The sequence below is a fragment of the Pangasianodon hypophthalmus genome, chromosome 1 (genome assembly GCF_027358585.1).
Source record: "Pangasianodon hypophthalmus isolate fPanHyp1 chromosome 1, fPanHyp1.pri, whole genome shotgun sequence".
In the NCBI taxonomy this organism is placed as follows: Eukaryota; Metazoa; Chordata; class Actinopteri; order Siluriformes; family Pangasiidae; genus Pangasianodon; species Pangasianodon hypophthalmus.
Window position 1 is genome coordinate 8,479,734 of NC_069710.1, and position 15,758 is coordinate 8,495,491.

The 15,758-nt window shown below is 38.4% G+C and overlaps 1 protein-coding gene across 2 annotated transcripts; it reads left to right on the forward strand.

Annotated features, from left to right (window-relative positions):
* The first annotated feature begins 11,220 nt into the window (after nucleotides 1–11,220).
* klhl38b (kelch-like family member 38b) lies at nucleotides 11,221–15,230 on the forward strand. Of its 2 annotated transcripts, none has more exons than XM_026914131.3 (4): nucleotides 11,221–11,521; nucleotides 12,542–13,895; nucleotides 14,003–14,108; nucleotides 14,212–15,230. In XM_026914131.3, exons 1-4 carry the CDS (start codon nucleotides 11,454–11,456, stop codon nucleotides 14,499–14,501), a joined length of 1,818 nt encoding a protein of 605 aa, XP_026769932.1. In that variant the 5' UTR covers nucleotides 11,221–11,453; the 3' UTR covers nucleotides 14,502–15,230. The 2 variants fall into 2 exon arrangements, with proteins under 2 accessions (XP_026769932.1, XP_053088252.1); XM_053232277.1 differs by lacking the exon at nucleotides 11,221–11,521 and adding an exon at nucleotides 11,542–12,382.
* Nucleotides 15,231–15,758: the final 528 nt, after the last annotated feature.

Genomic DNA, 15,758 nt, shown 5'->3' on the forward strand with positions numbered 1-15,758 from the left:
TGTTTGACTCATGTTAGCAGTTAGCCTTTACCTCACCACATTGAATATATACATATGTCCTTGACGTACTGTGCACAGGATAAATAGACTCTGATACAGACTTATGATAAAGTGTAGAAAAGGTACATTGATGTCATTCTTAAGTATTATTTGCTATGTGATCTCAGCATGTGCACTATAATGTAACAGTATGGACACAAAACGGACTATTACAGTCTGTATGCACTGTAACTCTTCACTGATAATTGATAAGTTCACTTATAACTAAGTTGGTTGGATTGTTACTGCACTGCACTATTTAAGATTTTTTTCTTTTTCTTTTTTTCTACCCATGTTTGAAACATTTGCAAATGTAGCCTCTTTTTAACACTGGTCATGGAAATCTGAGATAAACCAGTGATTCTGATGTGCACAGTAAAAGTGAACACTTCTCTGGAGAGGTAATGTTCTTTATAATTTTTTTAACTTTTTTTTTTTACTCCTTATAATTCCAAAGATTAGGTTAGGTGTATATGTACACTGCTACAATATCAGGTCATGGGCTGTGCCCTGTCATTGCCCTCATCTGTCATTCTGTCACCTTCACTGAGCCCACCTCCCGGTATGTGCTCCAGTTTTTAATCATCCCCCCTTAACAGTTGGCCAGAGAGTTTGCTTTGTTCACCAGAGCTGAAGGACTTGCACTGGGTGTTGCTGTGAGTCATGTCTCGTTACTCATTGTCATGCCGAGCACCCATCTCTATATTTCACCTCACAGAACCCCTGCTCTAAAATGTAACTTATATTTAAATAGATTGTATTGGCTGATTATTTATATTATTAATTTCTATTCATTGCATATTGCACTACATTTAAAAAAATATATTTTATTAATCACATGTGGCTCTCCTAGGCCTCTTCTAGGTGTTTGTGTCTCAGCGTTAACACTTACGTAATGGAGGTTGTTAAACGGTACGTGCACACTATGGAGCGCTCTTTCAGTTTCATATTATTGACACTGAGGTGAGTTGATAATATGAAACTGTCCTGCATTTATGCATAGGCTGCACTCTCATATTTGACACATGAATGATAAATGACTAATAGTAACAACACCCTGTGAGTTTTATAGTGAAGTCTTAAGCTCTTTGAGATTTTTTCCAGCAGTGTGTTAAAAAGTTTCTCCCACTCTGTACCATTGTACTGTGGAGTAAACTGAAGGATTTCAAACTACCTGACATTTCACCACTGTAACTTAGTGACATTTGATAGTGACAGCTTTCATAATGAGTCACAGAAAAAAATGCCCACATTCAGAGTAAACCACCAGCACAAGTTAAGAAAATTGGAAGAAAATGTGCCACAGAGCACTTTTTTTGTTTTCACTGAGCTCACTTTGGTTGCATTAAAAGAATTTTAAGCAGCTAATAGTAAGCCCCTTAATACTGCCTTTCCTGGTTTAGGGTCCTAAAGGCTACTGCTCTTCATCAAAGATGGATTATTGCTGGAAGTGCTTGGTTTGTATCTCTTTAGGTCACGGCAGGGAAGCGCACTGGGAGAAGTGAAAGGAGGCTGTCATGAGTATCAGCTGGTCTGCAGCTTCCCAGCGTTTGTAATGGTGTACCATTTCAGATGGGGTGTTTCATTCCTCCCCCCTTTTTTAAAATTGTTCTGAAAAAGAAAATGATGTTGATCTTCTTAATTCTTTATTACTATACCTAGCCACTTTAATAGGAACATCTGTAGACTTGCTTATTCATGCAATCCAATCCATCCATCCAATCAGCCAATCATGTTGCATTCTGATGCCACTGGAAACACCACTACAGATTCACCAGACCAGGTGACACTTTTCCAATCTTCAGCTGTCCAGTCACCTCAGTGAGAGTTTATGAGAGAGGTCAGAAGAGAATGGCAAGATGGGTCGAGCTGACAGGAAGGCTGTGGTTACAGAATGCAGAAAAACATCTCGGAACGCACAACACAGCGAACATTGACGTGGATAGGCTACAAAAGAAGATGGCTACACTGGGTTCCACTCCTGTCAGCCAAGAACAGTATTCAGAGGCTACAGTGGGCACAGGTTCGCCAAAACTGGACCAGGGCATGTTCCAGTCTTCAACTGTCCAGTTTCTGCCCACAAAACTGCCTCTCACTGGATGTTTTCTGGTTTTCACACCATTCTCTGTAAACCCTAGAGACTGTTATGCAAATCCCAGGAGATCAGCAGTTTCTGAAACATTCAAACTGGCAAACTGGCAGTCTGGCAACAACAACCATGCCCACATTCTGATGTGAACATTAACTGAGGCTCTTGATCTGTTTCTGCGTGATCTTATGCATTGCACTGCCGCCACAGGATTGGCTGTTTGGATTGCATAAATGAGCCGGGGTACAGGTGATCCTAAGCGTAGTTAAGCACAAGATTTCTAACCTTTCATTGAATGAAAGTAATGTTTTAACTACAGCTAGTACATCATACAAAATTTCAAATATCTACTCATTTCACTTCCTTGGGCCTTTGCTTGCACAGCTGATTAAGGATTTGTATCTGAAATGTCCTGATTCTCTGGAAACTTTCTCATCAGAAATGATTTCACATATATATCCAAGAATCTTTAACTATCCAAAAACCCATATGAGAATGTTCATACAGCAAAGGGTTGTATGTCCTATTAATACGAGTTATATGAGTAATATGAACTCTAAGTTATTTTATCCCATGCTACACTGACCTCTACAGGAGCAGCCATTCAGAGTGTTCCATTTAATCACAAAGAAATTCTGAATTTATACCTAAAGATTCACGACTATAGCATATGTGAACAAAAAGCTAAAATTGTTTAGAGCAATTATTCTTAAAATGTTAAATGGTTTAAAGTTTAATGTTATACTGCACTCAATTTTCTCTTGATCATTTTCAACTAACACTTCTTCCCTAGAATGACACATTAGCAGCTGTTTTTTTCCCACTGACACTAACTTTGCGAGACAACTGATAGTGATAGTGGTAGTTCACTGATAGTGCAGTAGTGGAACATTCTGTACAAGTCATATCATAGAAAAGAAGTAGGTTATACAGACAAGTAGGTTACACAGACACATGACACTAATAGTCTAATTTGTTCTGTGATGATTTGCTGCATTTCGTTGAGAACTGTTTGAGCAGAAATATAAAGTGTGCCTTGATGTGATACATTTCACATTGATGGTATTTCAATTGGAAGACTGAATGGCATAAGAGTGGTTTGATTACATTGCTGATGGTCAAATACAAAAAATGTGTAATTACAACTGTACGTTACACTACAGTGCTTTTTCCATTTGGGGAATAACATATCATTCCTTTTGGAGTATGTCTATGTAGCATTTCTCTGATGCCTTTTGATTAGTGGCAAATTTGGAAAATAATTTGTATCTGAGGTCACTTCTACATGGGTCTACCCAGGATTATGTCCTTCAAAGGGGATATTTGAGGAAAGATCACAAATGAGTGCATAAAAGGAATTAAAAGATAAAAGTGTGGTGATCCTGTGCTTCAGTCCTAATTGAACACTTTCCACCCAACGAAATACATCAGAAAATGGTGCTTTGATTTACGCCACTTAATCCATGTACACCTGGATGCAAACCATAAGTAGGGTTCCTAATTAGAGGGTCTTACTCTCAGCTTAGCTTTATACCACAATTTTTAAAATATGAGAAGAAACTGTGCACAATAAACAGAATAATAATGACAGTACCATTGATTGTTGTTATTACAAAACCACAGTGTGTTTAAGCCCCTGTCATGGATGAAGTGAATGAAAATAGCAGGCAGCACTTCTCTATGCCTGACAACAAAAGAGTCTTTGATAGCATAAATAGCTGCATTTACATAAGCCATAAGCCCTCAACTGAGCAGCATATACAATACATTATAACGCTTTCTGAAGATTTTAGCAGGTTATGGATAGACATGGCATTGAGCAGCAGTGGCTCATGACCACAGGTTTTGGTTGGGCAGGATGGCATTAATAATAACATAGCCTCACACAAAATTAAGTCAAGAGGCTATCACACTTGACTTATGCCATAGGCTACTATCTAGTGATTTTTTTTTTAGAGTAAACCTGTAATAGGCAGTTAAGAATCGACAACATACAATCATCCAGCATACAGTCTAGCAGCTCGTTTTGAGAGGTTTTATTGATACCTTTGTCAAAATGTGTTGAAGGTAATATTATTAACCAGGTTTGACAGGTTTCAGCAAAATTTCAAGCCCAATTACATCTCAAAAACCATACAAAAGACCTGAAACTAGACCAAAAAAATTGGGCATAGGAAAAGGGAGATATTTTTGTTCTTCATCTCAGCATGGGAAATATATATTAAAATTAGCATTTCAACGGAATTTAAAATTTATGAAGTTGTGAATGGGGACTTAAAGGACTTGAAGGTTATCACTGGTTGAACAGCTGATATAAATGGTTCTGCCCCTAATTACAAGCTGCCATTAGTATTGAGATCTTCTATGATAAGTACTGTCTTACCTTGGGTCAGGCAGTCAGGGAAGAAGCCTGTTGTTAACAGCTGTACGTTTGTGCCCCTAGGCTGGGCGGTTAGGTTCTTTAAGTAGTAGACATTGATTATGTCTGGCACTGTTGCTGGACCCATTGTTTTTGACCTGTTATTCCTGTTCTGGGAGGCTATAATTTGTATTCTTTTGTCAGATCTGTTAGCCACTGAGAACAGGTGTTATGTAATGACTCATTCTCAAGCACTCCTAATATTGTTCTGTTTTGGCTCTTGATCAGAATCACTTTCATTTAGGCCACTGCTTCTATCACATAGCACTTAGTCTAGCAGGCACCAGTGGCATTGGACTGTGTCAGTAACCAAAAACTCTTTTTTTAATCATTACACAATTCTGTAGTTCTCTCAACTTGTCACATTCTTTATATATTGCCTTTGTCAATGAGGTATATAACACATATGCCTGTTGGTTGGGGTTATTCAAATTGGTAGATACATATGTGCTAGCAAACTGTGTAATGGTACCTTGCAGACTAAGCCTACTGCAACAGATGATATTTGTTAGCTTAATCGTGATTGTATGCAAGGTGTCTGGCATTCATCTAAGCATACATTCTTTAATGAGTTCTTTTGTTGGATATGTTTTATATGTGGGACAACCATTAAGTACTGACATATGCATTGTATGTCATGAATTCCAGGCTGCTTCTTTGTCAATGTGTATGATACAATCACGTGACAAATTAAAGGAGAAACTAATAAAGTTTCTTACTAAGGTGTTGGGCCACCACAAGCCACCAGAACAGCTTCAACTGTACTGGAGGGTTAAACAACAAATTCTCTCTTTCTTCCAAAAGATAGTCCCTCAGTTGGTGTTTTGATGATGGTGGTATTAAGCTCTGTCTTACATGTTGCTCCAAAATCTCTGTCTGGTGTTCAGTTTTTGTTGCGATCTGGTGACTGTGGCTATAGCATATGATTTACATAATTTTCATACACACTTCAATGAGGATAGAAATGTTTTATCATAGGATAAAGGTTAGGATAACTTTAAGAAGAACTATATATTGATTTTCAGTGACTCTTCCCTTTGGAGACCCAGACCACGCCAGCAAAATGCCCTCACAGTGCCGTAGACTTCTTCATTGTAGGGTTCAAGCATTCAGACCTGTGCAGTTTCCTTAGTGTACAAGACACATGCACTTAAACTGGGATCTAAATGCAGCTGTCACTGTTCCTGCTGAAACACAGCCATTTGAACAGACTTTGACTTTCACTGAAGGTCCTGCCATCCTACTGCTCTGTGCAACAATAATGAACCTCTTTCAAAATCACTTTTCATGATCTTTTTCTTTTGCCATTTTGATCCAAAATCTAGGTGAACTTGGGTTGTGGCAGTTTTATACATGCCACAGAGCATGGTTGTTAAATGCTTAATTGTATCTGTGTCTCTTAACTATTATATCTTTCTGTCTATGTCTCTTAACTATAGTTGCAACATATTTATGCTTAATATATTACTGTTATTACAGTTAATACATGATCATCGAAGCTAAATTATTCTCACAAAAGAATTTATTTACTTCCAGAGATGTGGATAAACTGAGGGCTTTATTGTCTGACTGTCAGGAACCAATTGAGGACGCAAGTGCAGGTACTCAATGGCTTTATTAATCGTAGCAAACATGACAGAGATGTAATCCAAAAATGAAGTCAAAAAACAGGCAAGGGTCAGGCGATGATCAAACAACATGAACTGGGCTAAGCAGAATTACAAAACGGGAAAACCAGATCTATATCAAAAAAACAGAGAGACAAACAAGAATGAAAAGGCTTGGTGTCGACAGGTATAGAAACACTGAACGTATACTTTCGCGATGCATGTGTGTGTTGAGAGTCCTCATATATTGTGAGAGTGTGCTGTGAAGGTGATTGAGTTCACTTGTGTGTAATCAGTAGTCTAGTGAGTGTGAACCTGAGAAAGTTTAGGTATTGTAGTCCTCAGCGGCCATGTTTGCAGGCCACGCTGAATTCTGGGATGTGTAGTTGGACACCAGTTCTGAAGTTGACATGACACTGATCCTACTGTACCTTTCCAGATCTGCTGCTTTCCCCCTAACTGCATTGTCACATTGACCATTATTCAATTATATAATAATAATAATAATAATAACATAATCCTAGCACTGTAACATTGTATCGTAGTCTATATTTTCACCTGCTGCACACTAACTTATGACCCTTACCTGGACCAACACCTCTTCAGTGAAATTTCTCTCCTTTCATGTTTCATTCCTCTGTGTCCATTTTTGACAGGCATACTGAATGCTTTCCTACAACAGTGTTCTATGGACACTGTATAAAAATGTAAAAACAAAAAAAATCTTATTATTAATGAATGTAATATTACAGGAATAGAATATTAGGCTATGCACAAAAGAATATGATTGGAGAGAGAAAAGAGACGAAAATGCTCACAAAAATCAACATACCTGGACTCAGCACTTTCCCTGAATTTGTGAAATTTGCACACAAGTGTAACTTCACTACATCCTCCACATTCTTCATTTTGACATGCAATGACAGACTGACTGATGTTTCCTTTTTGCGCATATACACACGATTCTTATGCCTTTTTCTTATAATATTATTTCTGTGTTCTTGTACTTTTGGAACTGTGCTGCTCCAGACTGCTACTTGCACTAAACTGATATGGTCACTGTTGTAGGCCACAGGTGCCAGTCTCTTGCTATATCAGTGCAGCATAGCTCATTTATTCAAGATTCAGGATTCAAGAATTTAAATGTAACACACCTGACTTGAGACAGTGGCTATTTACAAAGGACCTAATGGGTTGAACTCTGTGTGTTAGAAGAAGGAAAACGTATATCTCTGTATAGCTGCAGCCTTTCACAACTGAACGCTGACACCCCTTTGACTCTGCGGTATAACTGGCAAGGAAAAGTGGTACAGTTTCTCATATTTCCTTTATAAAACAAGGTATATTTCGCACGTATTTAATAGAATCTGTTACATTGATTTACCACTGCAGCAAGGTGTCAGGTAGATAGATATTGTGCTCTGACATTTATTGTGCACAAGCAAATCTAAATGGTACAAAGCTGTGCATTATCTTAGCTTTTCTTATTAGCTTTTCTTAATTGCCATGTATGATTACCTTGGCTCACAATGCAGGCATATAATAACAAATGCAATTTAGATGGACTTCATTGGAAAGCCTGCGCAGAATATAATTACTGGATTCTGGAATTGGTGTGCCCTTTCAGCATAGTGTAGTATTCTGGCAAGATTTCTGAAATGCTGAAATGCACAGATACATGAGAGGCACTTAATTATATGAAGGCTGAATTGACTATGTGAGGTTTACATATTACTAGCTTATTCACAAACATTTTGTCCTGGTCAGGGTGAATCCAGAACCTCTCCATTGCAGGGTGACACACACACAATTTAAAGTAGCCAATCCATCTACCAGCATGATTTTGGGTGGTGGGAGGTAACCAGGGTAAATATGGACACCATGTATCATTCAACATTAATTTCACATTATCAACATGACCATGCTATTTTGAGTTAAATATACAGTGTGTGTGTATAGATAGATAGATAGATAGATAGATAGATAGATAGATAGATAGATAGGTACAGTAGATACATGCATACTGTACTGTGCAAAAGTCTTAGGCACCCTATTTTCTTTAGTACGAACTTTGTTATAGATTTTTATTTTATGACTTCTACATTATTGATTCAGTACAAAAACATTTTAGATTTCCAAACATTAGTTTTCCAGCACAAAATTCAATGTTACAGAACAATGTTTGTATGTCAGTAAAGAAAGCAGCATATTACATAAGAGACACTTTTCAGACAAAATACATAATGAAGGCTGCTGGGTTTAGCTGCAAAAATAAGAAGTAAGTGTGACAGTCAAAGTCTCCAGAAGAACTCTGGCTGCTTCTGCAAGATGCTCAGTAACACTTACAGCTCATTTTCTTATAAAACTGCACAAATTATACCTGAGACTACTATTTTTTTTTTTTTAAAAAAAAGCAAAGGATCGTCACACCAAATATTGACTTTGTTTCATTTATTACTGTTTACTGCACTTTATAGTATTTTTAATGTAAAAATATTTAATTTCATTATTTTTGAAGGCATCTTCGCTCTACAGCATTTCTTTGCATGTGCCTAAGACTTTTGCACAGTACAGTACATACATACACACAGATAGATATATACACACTGCAGTAATGTCAGTACTGTAACAATAATATATTCACTGTTACTTAAAGAGAACCTATATATTTATATGAAGGTTATATCAAGTCTTACTCAGTGGGACATCAAGTGGCCTGGCCATACCTATCCTCATTATGCACTAGATGGCGCTACTGAGCTATTTCTTGTCAACATTTTTTAATAATTTTGCATAACGACATCTTATTAACTTGAGAAAAGTCAAAATAGTGACAGTGTAAGAAAGTAGTTAATGGTGGCAAAGATTTGGTAATGTAAACGCAGAAGCCAGGCTGGTATGTGGAAGGGATTCTTTAAATTGTATGTGGTGGGTGGATGGGTGTTTGTGTGTGATTCACCTAAAAAGGGCTGTTAATTAGCTGATTAATTGAATTAGGAGTGTTGGGAGCAGGGAAAAGACTAAAATGTGCAGGACAGGATCAGGGTTGGGAAGCTGTACCTTAAGATTACCTGAGATGTCTGCTACCTTGGCAGCTTCATGAGACCACACTGTTAGGAAGCATCAGGACAACCTAAAGGCAAGTGTAGGTTTTCTAGGATAGTTATTCATGTAGGTGCTAACAGTGTATGTTTTCATCATGAGAGGTAGCCTAAGGGTAACATTGCTGAGGTATGTAAATTAGTGAAGGTGACGTCCAAGGCCATAGTATCAAGGTGGATGAACATATTGGCAAGCCTAGACTGAAGCTATAAAATTTCTTGATATACTGTAATGAGTACTGCTCAGCATCAAACCCCAATTTCACACTGGTGCATTGCAGCATAACAGCTTTCCTCATTTTTATCAAATGCACAGAGCTCACCATAATGGAATGTGTGCACTGAACTTACAGACTACAGGAATGCAAGTGTAGGGCCAAGCTGATTAATAAAAACACAACCAAAGCAAGAGAGCACTATAATAATCAAAAACCATGAAAAAGCAATGGTATGAGAAAATGGCCATAAAAAGAAAAATGAGATCAGGGTCAAAATCAAAGAAACAGTTATGAAGACAGTTTAGTAACATGACAGAGAAGGATTCTGGAGTGACATTTTGCAAAGGTATGCAAAACAGCTCAGAGTTTAGAAAGGCATGTACTAATTGTGCTCAGGTCTGCCCAGTGTGTGACAGTGATTGCAGTGATTGGTCACATGAAGGAGCATGGGGTCCGTCAGCTGACATGGAAATTGACTGGACTCAAGGTTAATGTAGTTTGACTGGTTGGGAGTAATACAGAAAATAGTACAGCACTGGCTAAAGTTGTAAATTACAGCTTTACAATTATTATTGTTGTTGTTATTATTGTTATTACAACTGGGTACAATTATTAATAAATATGGTATTAGATTCTACTGCTATGTGGAACTGTATGTTTCAGCCAAAACAGCTTAACAAAACAAGATAAAGTGCAGCAGTGAAAGACCTGTGATTACTGGCTCCAGTCATACTTTTGAACCTAACAGAAGGTTGTTACTCAGGTTGCATCCTCACCCACTGGTTACAAACAACTCTCCTTTTACAAATGTCCGTAGTGTGCAAAAGGTCTCAGGGTCATTATCCTCCATAATTATGCAAAGTACACAGGACGGAAAGTGAAACTTTATTGCCTCATCCCTGTCATCCACAGTGTCAAAACACACTACAGACATTAACCAGGTGCTGCCTGTATGTAACATGCTGTGCCAACACATGGGACACCTAACACCCAGTCTGGTTGCTCAGTCGTCAATGTTCTGTAGAAGATGCAACAACAGTTCATGGAAATGCCAGTTTGATTTGTGATAAAGATGTATTTCAACTGCAAAGTGTTTTAGAGTATTTTTAAATTCAAAAATACTGAGCAAAAGTGTATTTTGGTCCAAATGTTTTGGTCTGACTTCACAAATATCACCAAATGTACAAAATGTACATATTGAACATACTGACATCTCTGTCCAAGGGTGGATACTAAGAAAAGAACCTCTAGAGCCATGGTAGTCTAGCATGTTGGATTAGATATACCTTTAAAGTAAAAGTATCTCAGTTCATGAAGATTTAAATGATTGCTAAAAAATATTGAAATATGAAACGAATGGAATGGAACTGGAATGAAGAGAAGACAATATGGGCACTTTAATACAGAGATAGCACTATTGACTATTATAATACATTTTTTCATTATAAAATAAGAAAATATTAACCGTATTTTGAATGTTCCTGACTGTGTATCCGGTGGCCTGAAATTCTATAACACATTTATATCATATTGGATTTATGGGATGTACATAGTCTCTCAACAATCCCACCTCCTCTCATAGTCTCACCTTGTTTTCTTTCATTTGGCTGCTGTAGTAACACTCAGAAAGAAGGTGGGGGCATTCCAAGTACATGGCCAGCTACTCAAATGTCTGTTGGGTACCACGAACTTCAATGCCCTATGTAAACAGGGAAGAAGCTTGTGTGCTGGAAAAAGAGAGGGGGAAAGGGGATGTCACATGCTGGTGTTAGTAAGAGTAGCTGCAGCTCAGACAGAGGCAGGGGCATTTCTATTTTTAGGGTGACTGGAATGTACACAGAGCCTCATGGAAGGAAAGCCTGACAACAAACAACACTGCATGACCCATCGTATAAACATCTATCTGCTACTGTTTCAGATTGCAGATACAAAGATACAAAGAGACCCCAGAAAACACGTTATAGATTTGGCTGTGTCTGGATGAGCTTTGCTTATACTAAAGCAGGTACAAAAACCCACAGGATGTGTTACACGCTGGCTAAAACCAGGTAAGACGACTGACTAACTGACAGTATAGATCTCTAGAGACATCTGTAGATACAACTATTGGATATAGATGACTATAGCAACTGTCACATCTTTAACTTCAATTCTTTAATGCTATATACACATACATCAGGTTGTATCCGCTGTTCTGAGTTGATAGTTATTAGAGACTAACATAAGAAACTAACATGATAAGTAAATATTATTATATTGTGTTAAAAAGAAGACATTTAACATGTTGGTTCTTTCTTGCAAAGAATAAATAAAATGTGAACAGTTCTCTTGCAAGAACATTGCTATCGTTTTAGCATGTGAAGACATCTGAAGTAGAAACATGATGATAAAACATGCATTCTTGTGAGCTAGAAAAAAAAATAAATCATGCGTGGTATGTGTAATTAAATATTCTCTATATAACCTTATGGAATTTAATGTCTGTTTAATCAGTCTTATAATAAAGCTGTTGTAGCTTAGAAAAAATGGCAAACGCTGTGGTGTAGTGGCAAAGCGGGCAGCATTGCTGCTTCACAGCTTCAGGATCTCTGGTTCGATCTTGAGCTGAGTTTTTGTGCATGTACTCCCCATGTCCATGTGAGTTTACTCTGGGTTCTCCGGTTTCCTCCGACCTCCCAAAATCTAGTAGGTTGATTGGCTGAGATAAATTGCGCCTAATTGTGCATGAGCGTGTGAATGTGTGTGCATGGTGCCCTGCAATGGACAGGAGTCCCATCTAGGATGTATTCCCGCCTCACACCCAATGTTCCCAGGATAGGCTCCAGAAAATGTGTTGTTTAATGATTGCTAATAGTGGGTCTGACTTCTGTCTCTACTGAATGACAACAACTCACTGATAGCATATTCAGGTATTATGCCATCAATCATGAACTCAGTAACATTCCCCTAGAGGCATAAAATGTCATTCTATTAACAGCATGACAAGGAAAATTAATTCTCTTTGTCCTAATAATGACCAAATTCAAGATGTGGTAGATCTTAAATCTGTCATCTGCTCTTGCTCACAGCTTAGATGGTGCATTAACGGAGGTCCTCCACTATAAAGACAAAGAGCTGTTGTCCACCCTCCCCTTGCAGCTGAACAACTTGAGGAAAGAGCAAATCCTCACAGATGTTGTCCTTTGTTCTGATGGCAATGAGATCCCCTGTCACCGTAATGTTCTGGTGTCCAGCAGCCCCTATTTCCATGCTATGTTCTGCAGCAACTTTTGTGAAAGACACCAGGCTCGGGTGGATATGCAGGGAGTTCCCTATAATGCCCTGAACAGCATTGTGGACTATGTTTACACAGGAGCCGTTAGTATTACAATGGAGTCAGTTCTCCCTCTGATGCAAGCTGCTGCCATGCTACACTATGAGCGGCTTTTCGAGGCATGCTCAACCTTCTTGCAGGCCCAGCTCAGGCCGGACAACTGCTTGAGCATGATCCGCCTTTCAGAGATTCTACACTGCACCAGTTTGCAGCAGAAAGCTCGAGAGATGGCTGTGAAAAGCTTCTCTGACGTTATGACTTCCGAGGACTTCTGTGAACTCTCCCTGAAAGAGTTGGTTGGTTACTTAGAAGATGACCAGTTGTGTGCTGAGGAGGAGCAGGTGTTTGAAATCCTCCTGGCTTGGATCCATCATGACCCTTTTGCCCGCCAAGGTGCTATCCACGACCTTTTCCGACAGGTGAGGCTACGACACATCCACCCCTCCTACCTCTTCCAGTTCATTGCCAGTGATCCATTGGTGCAGTCCTCCTCCCTTTGTACTGAGATCATTGAATCAGTCAGACGTCTCCTCTTTTCTGTTGGTTCCCATTGTCCGGGTGAACTGCAACCATTCTGGACTGCTCCACGACGTCATGCCTTTAAAGAAGCTCTAGTCGTTGTAGGTGGGCGTAAAAACAATGAGCGCACATCTCGCGAGGCGCTGCTATTTGATGAACAGACAGGGTGCTGGCAATGGCTGGCTAAGTTACCTGTACGACTCTATCGTGCCTCTTACGTCTGCATGCACAGCATCCTGTATGTTCTGGGAGGTCTCACCATGACCACAGGAGGAGGTGGTGTACCTTCTGCCACAGTTTACACACTCTCCCTAAAAATGAATCAGTGGAGGGTTGCAGAGCCCATGCTGGTGCCTCGATTTGGCCATCAGAGCATCTCCTATCTACAGTTCATCTTTGTTTTAGGTGGCATTACAGGTGACAGACAGATCTCCAATGGGGTGGAGAGATACAATACCATGTTCAACCTATGGGAGTCCATGGCTCCATTGCCAGAAGCAGTTCAGCACCCTGCTGTAGCAGCACATAACCAGAGAATCTATGTATTTGGTGGGGAAGATGCCATGCAAAATCCAGTACGAATGATTCAGGTAAGGTCACTAATGAGCTCGAGATTTTAATGATCTGTCATACAAGATGAAATGTAAATGGTAGATCTTTTGAAAACTGGTTTGGCATAACATTTTATGTTCACTAGGTGTACCACATTGGAAGAAATCTCTGGTGTAAAATAGAGAACAGGATGGTGAAGAATGTTAGTGCCCCTGCTTCAGTAATTGATGGCAAAATCTATATTATTGGAGGTACACTGAGTAATTTAATTAACTGTGCAAAAATAATGTTAAAAAGGTCCAGATTTGTTTATTTGCTTCTATTTGCTCAATCTAGAAACCTTTCCTTTCACAGGCTATACAAGAAGAATGGTGGCATATGACATTAAAGCAAACAGATTTATTAAATGTAAGAATATGAAAGAGAGAAGGATGCATCACTCAGCCACCGTCATCAACAACAGACTCTATGTCACTGGGGGACGATACATTAACAGCCATAATGATGTCCAGGATTCAGACAGCTTTGACTGCTATGACCCAGAGACAGATGCATGGACATCAAAAGGCACTTTGCCATTTAAACTCTTTGACCATGGCTCAGTTCAGATGGTGTGTATCTCACACAAGCCTTTTCCCACATGAATGTGATTATAATGCTGCTGAAAATTCAGCACTGTGTACACAGAGTGGTCATTGAATGCTGAATGAGAAAGCTATGTCTATAAGTAAAAAGCTTTCAATGACTTAGATGCATGCAGGAATCTGCATGTGTTTTACAGAATCATGTATGATGAATATAAGTTGTAGTTGATGAGTTACATGACGTACAGCTGTTCTAGTCACATAGGGAACTTGATCATAAGATATTCTAGATATGCAATAAAAGAGCAGCATCATTTGAGCATATAACAACTCATTGTAACGTAGCAATAACTCTTCCTCAAAATCTTAGGTCACATTTACCAGATGATTGAGCAAGACATCTTGGCAGTTTTTCCATTTCTTTTAAATGTACTGTAAGTAGGTATGCACATGAGTTATTTAGTTTAAATGCTCCTTTAATGTCTAGCACTTTGTAGTGAATGCTTTCATTATCCACACAACTTTATCCAAAAACATTCCTACAATTTCCTATTCACTGATTCTTCTAATGAGTTTCCATCGTCCCTTGAAACAGTGTCTGCAGCTCTATATCAAATTCTATATTGTATTAAGTTTTATTTTTCAATTCAGTTTTGAAACATGAAATATGTTCTGCAATTATTATAAAATTGTTCACATTTCAAAGACATTTCAATGTATAATATTTATTTTATTTCAGTGTTTAATATTGATTTTAAAATGTAATAAAGCATACCTTATGTTTTAGATGTTTGAAATAAAATGTGATTCATTTTGGAAATCTTGTGAGACTCTGTATCTTATTTCAGTACATAAGCAACTCTTAACAATATAGTAACTATTGCATTTAACAAGTAATAAACTAGAGTTGCTACACTTTGGACAGTTCAAAAAGTAACCTGTGAGCATTTGCTAAAGTGAAAATTCTCTAAGCTTTTGCACGTCTTGGTCATGTCACTCCAGTATTGTAATGCAAAGGCATATTAACATGCCCAGACATGAAGCAGTAAATCACCGAGGTCACTGAAGTAGCATTGGTCTCTTCTATTGTTGCGTGGGATGTTTCTAAAATTGATGACATACATTTGTCAGGATCCTAGATTTGATCTTAATGCTGAAACCTTGTGGATATACATTGAAGATACAGTTAATTCAAACATTTCTGAATTTGCACATGCATTTCACAGGAAATCCAGCTATTTACACTTCTAGGACCTATAAGTATTCTTTACAGGCAGTCTGCTAGCTTACACAAAGAATTAGGTGAATGTTGAATGT

What these genes read in the sequence shown, in the direction of transcription:
- klhl38b (XM_026914131.3), top strand. Translation starts at nt 11,454, where the DNA reads ATGAGCTTTGCTTATACTAAAGCAGGTACAAAAACCCACAGGATGTGT. An exon ending in TACACGCTGGCTAAAACCAG is followed by an intron (nt 11,522 to 12,541) that starts GTAAGACGACTG and finishes TCTTGCTCACAG; the next exon opens with CTTAGATGGTGCATTAACGG. An exon ending in CAAAATCTATATTATTGGAG is followed by an intron (nt 14,109 to 14,211) that starts GTACACTGAGTA and finishes TTCCTTTCACAG; the next exon opens with GCTATACAAGAAGAATGGTG.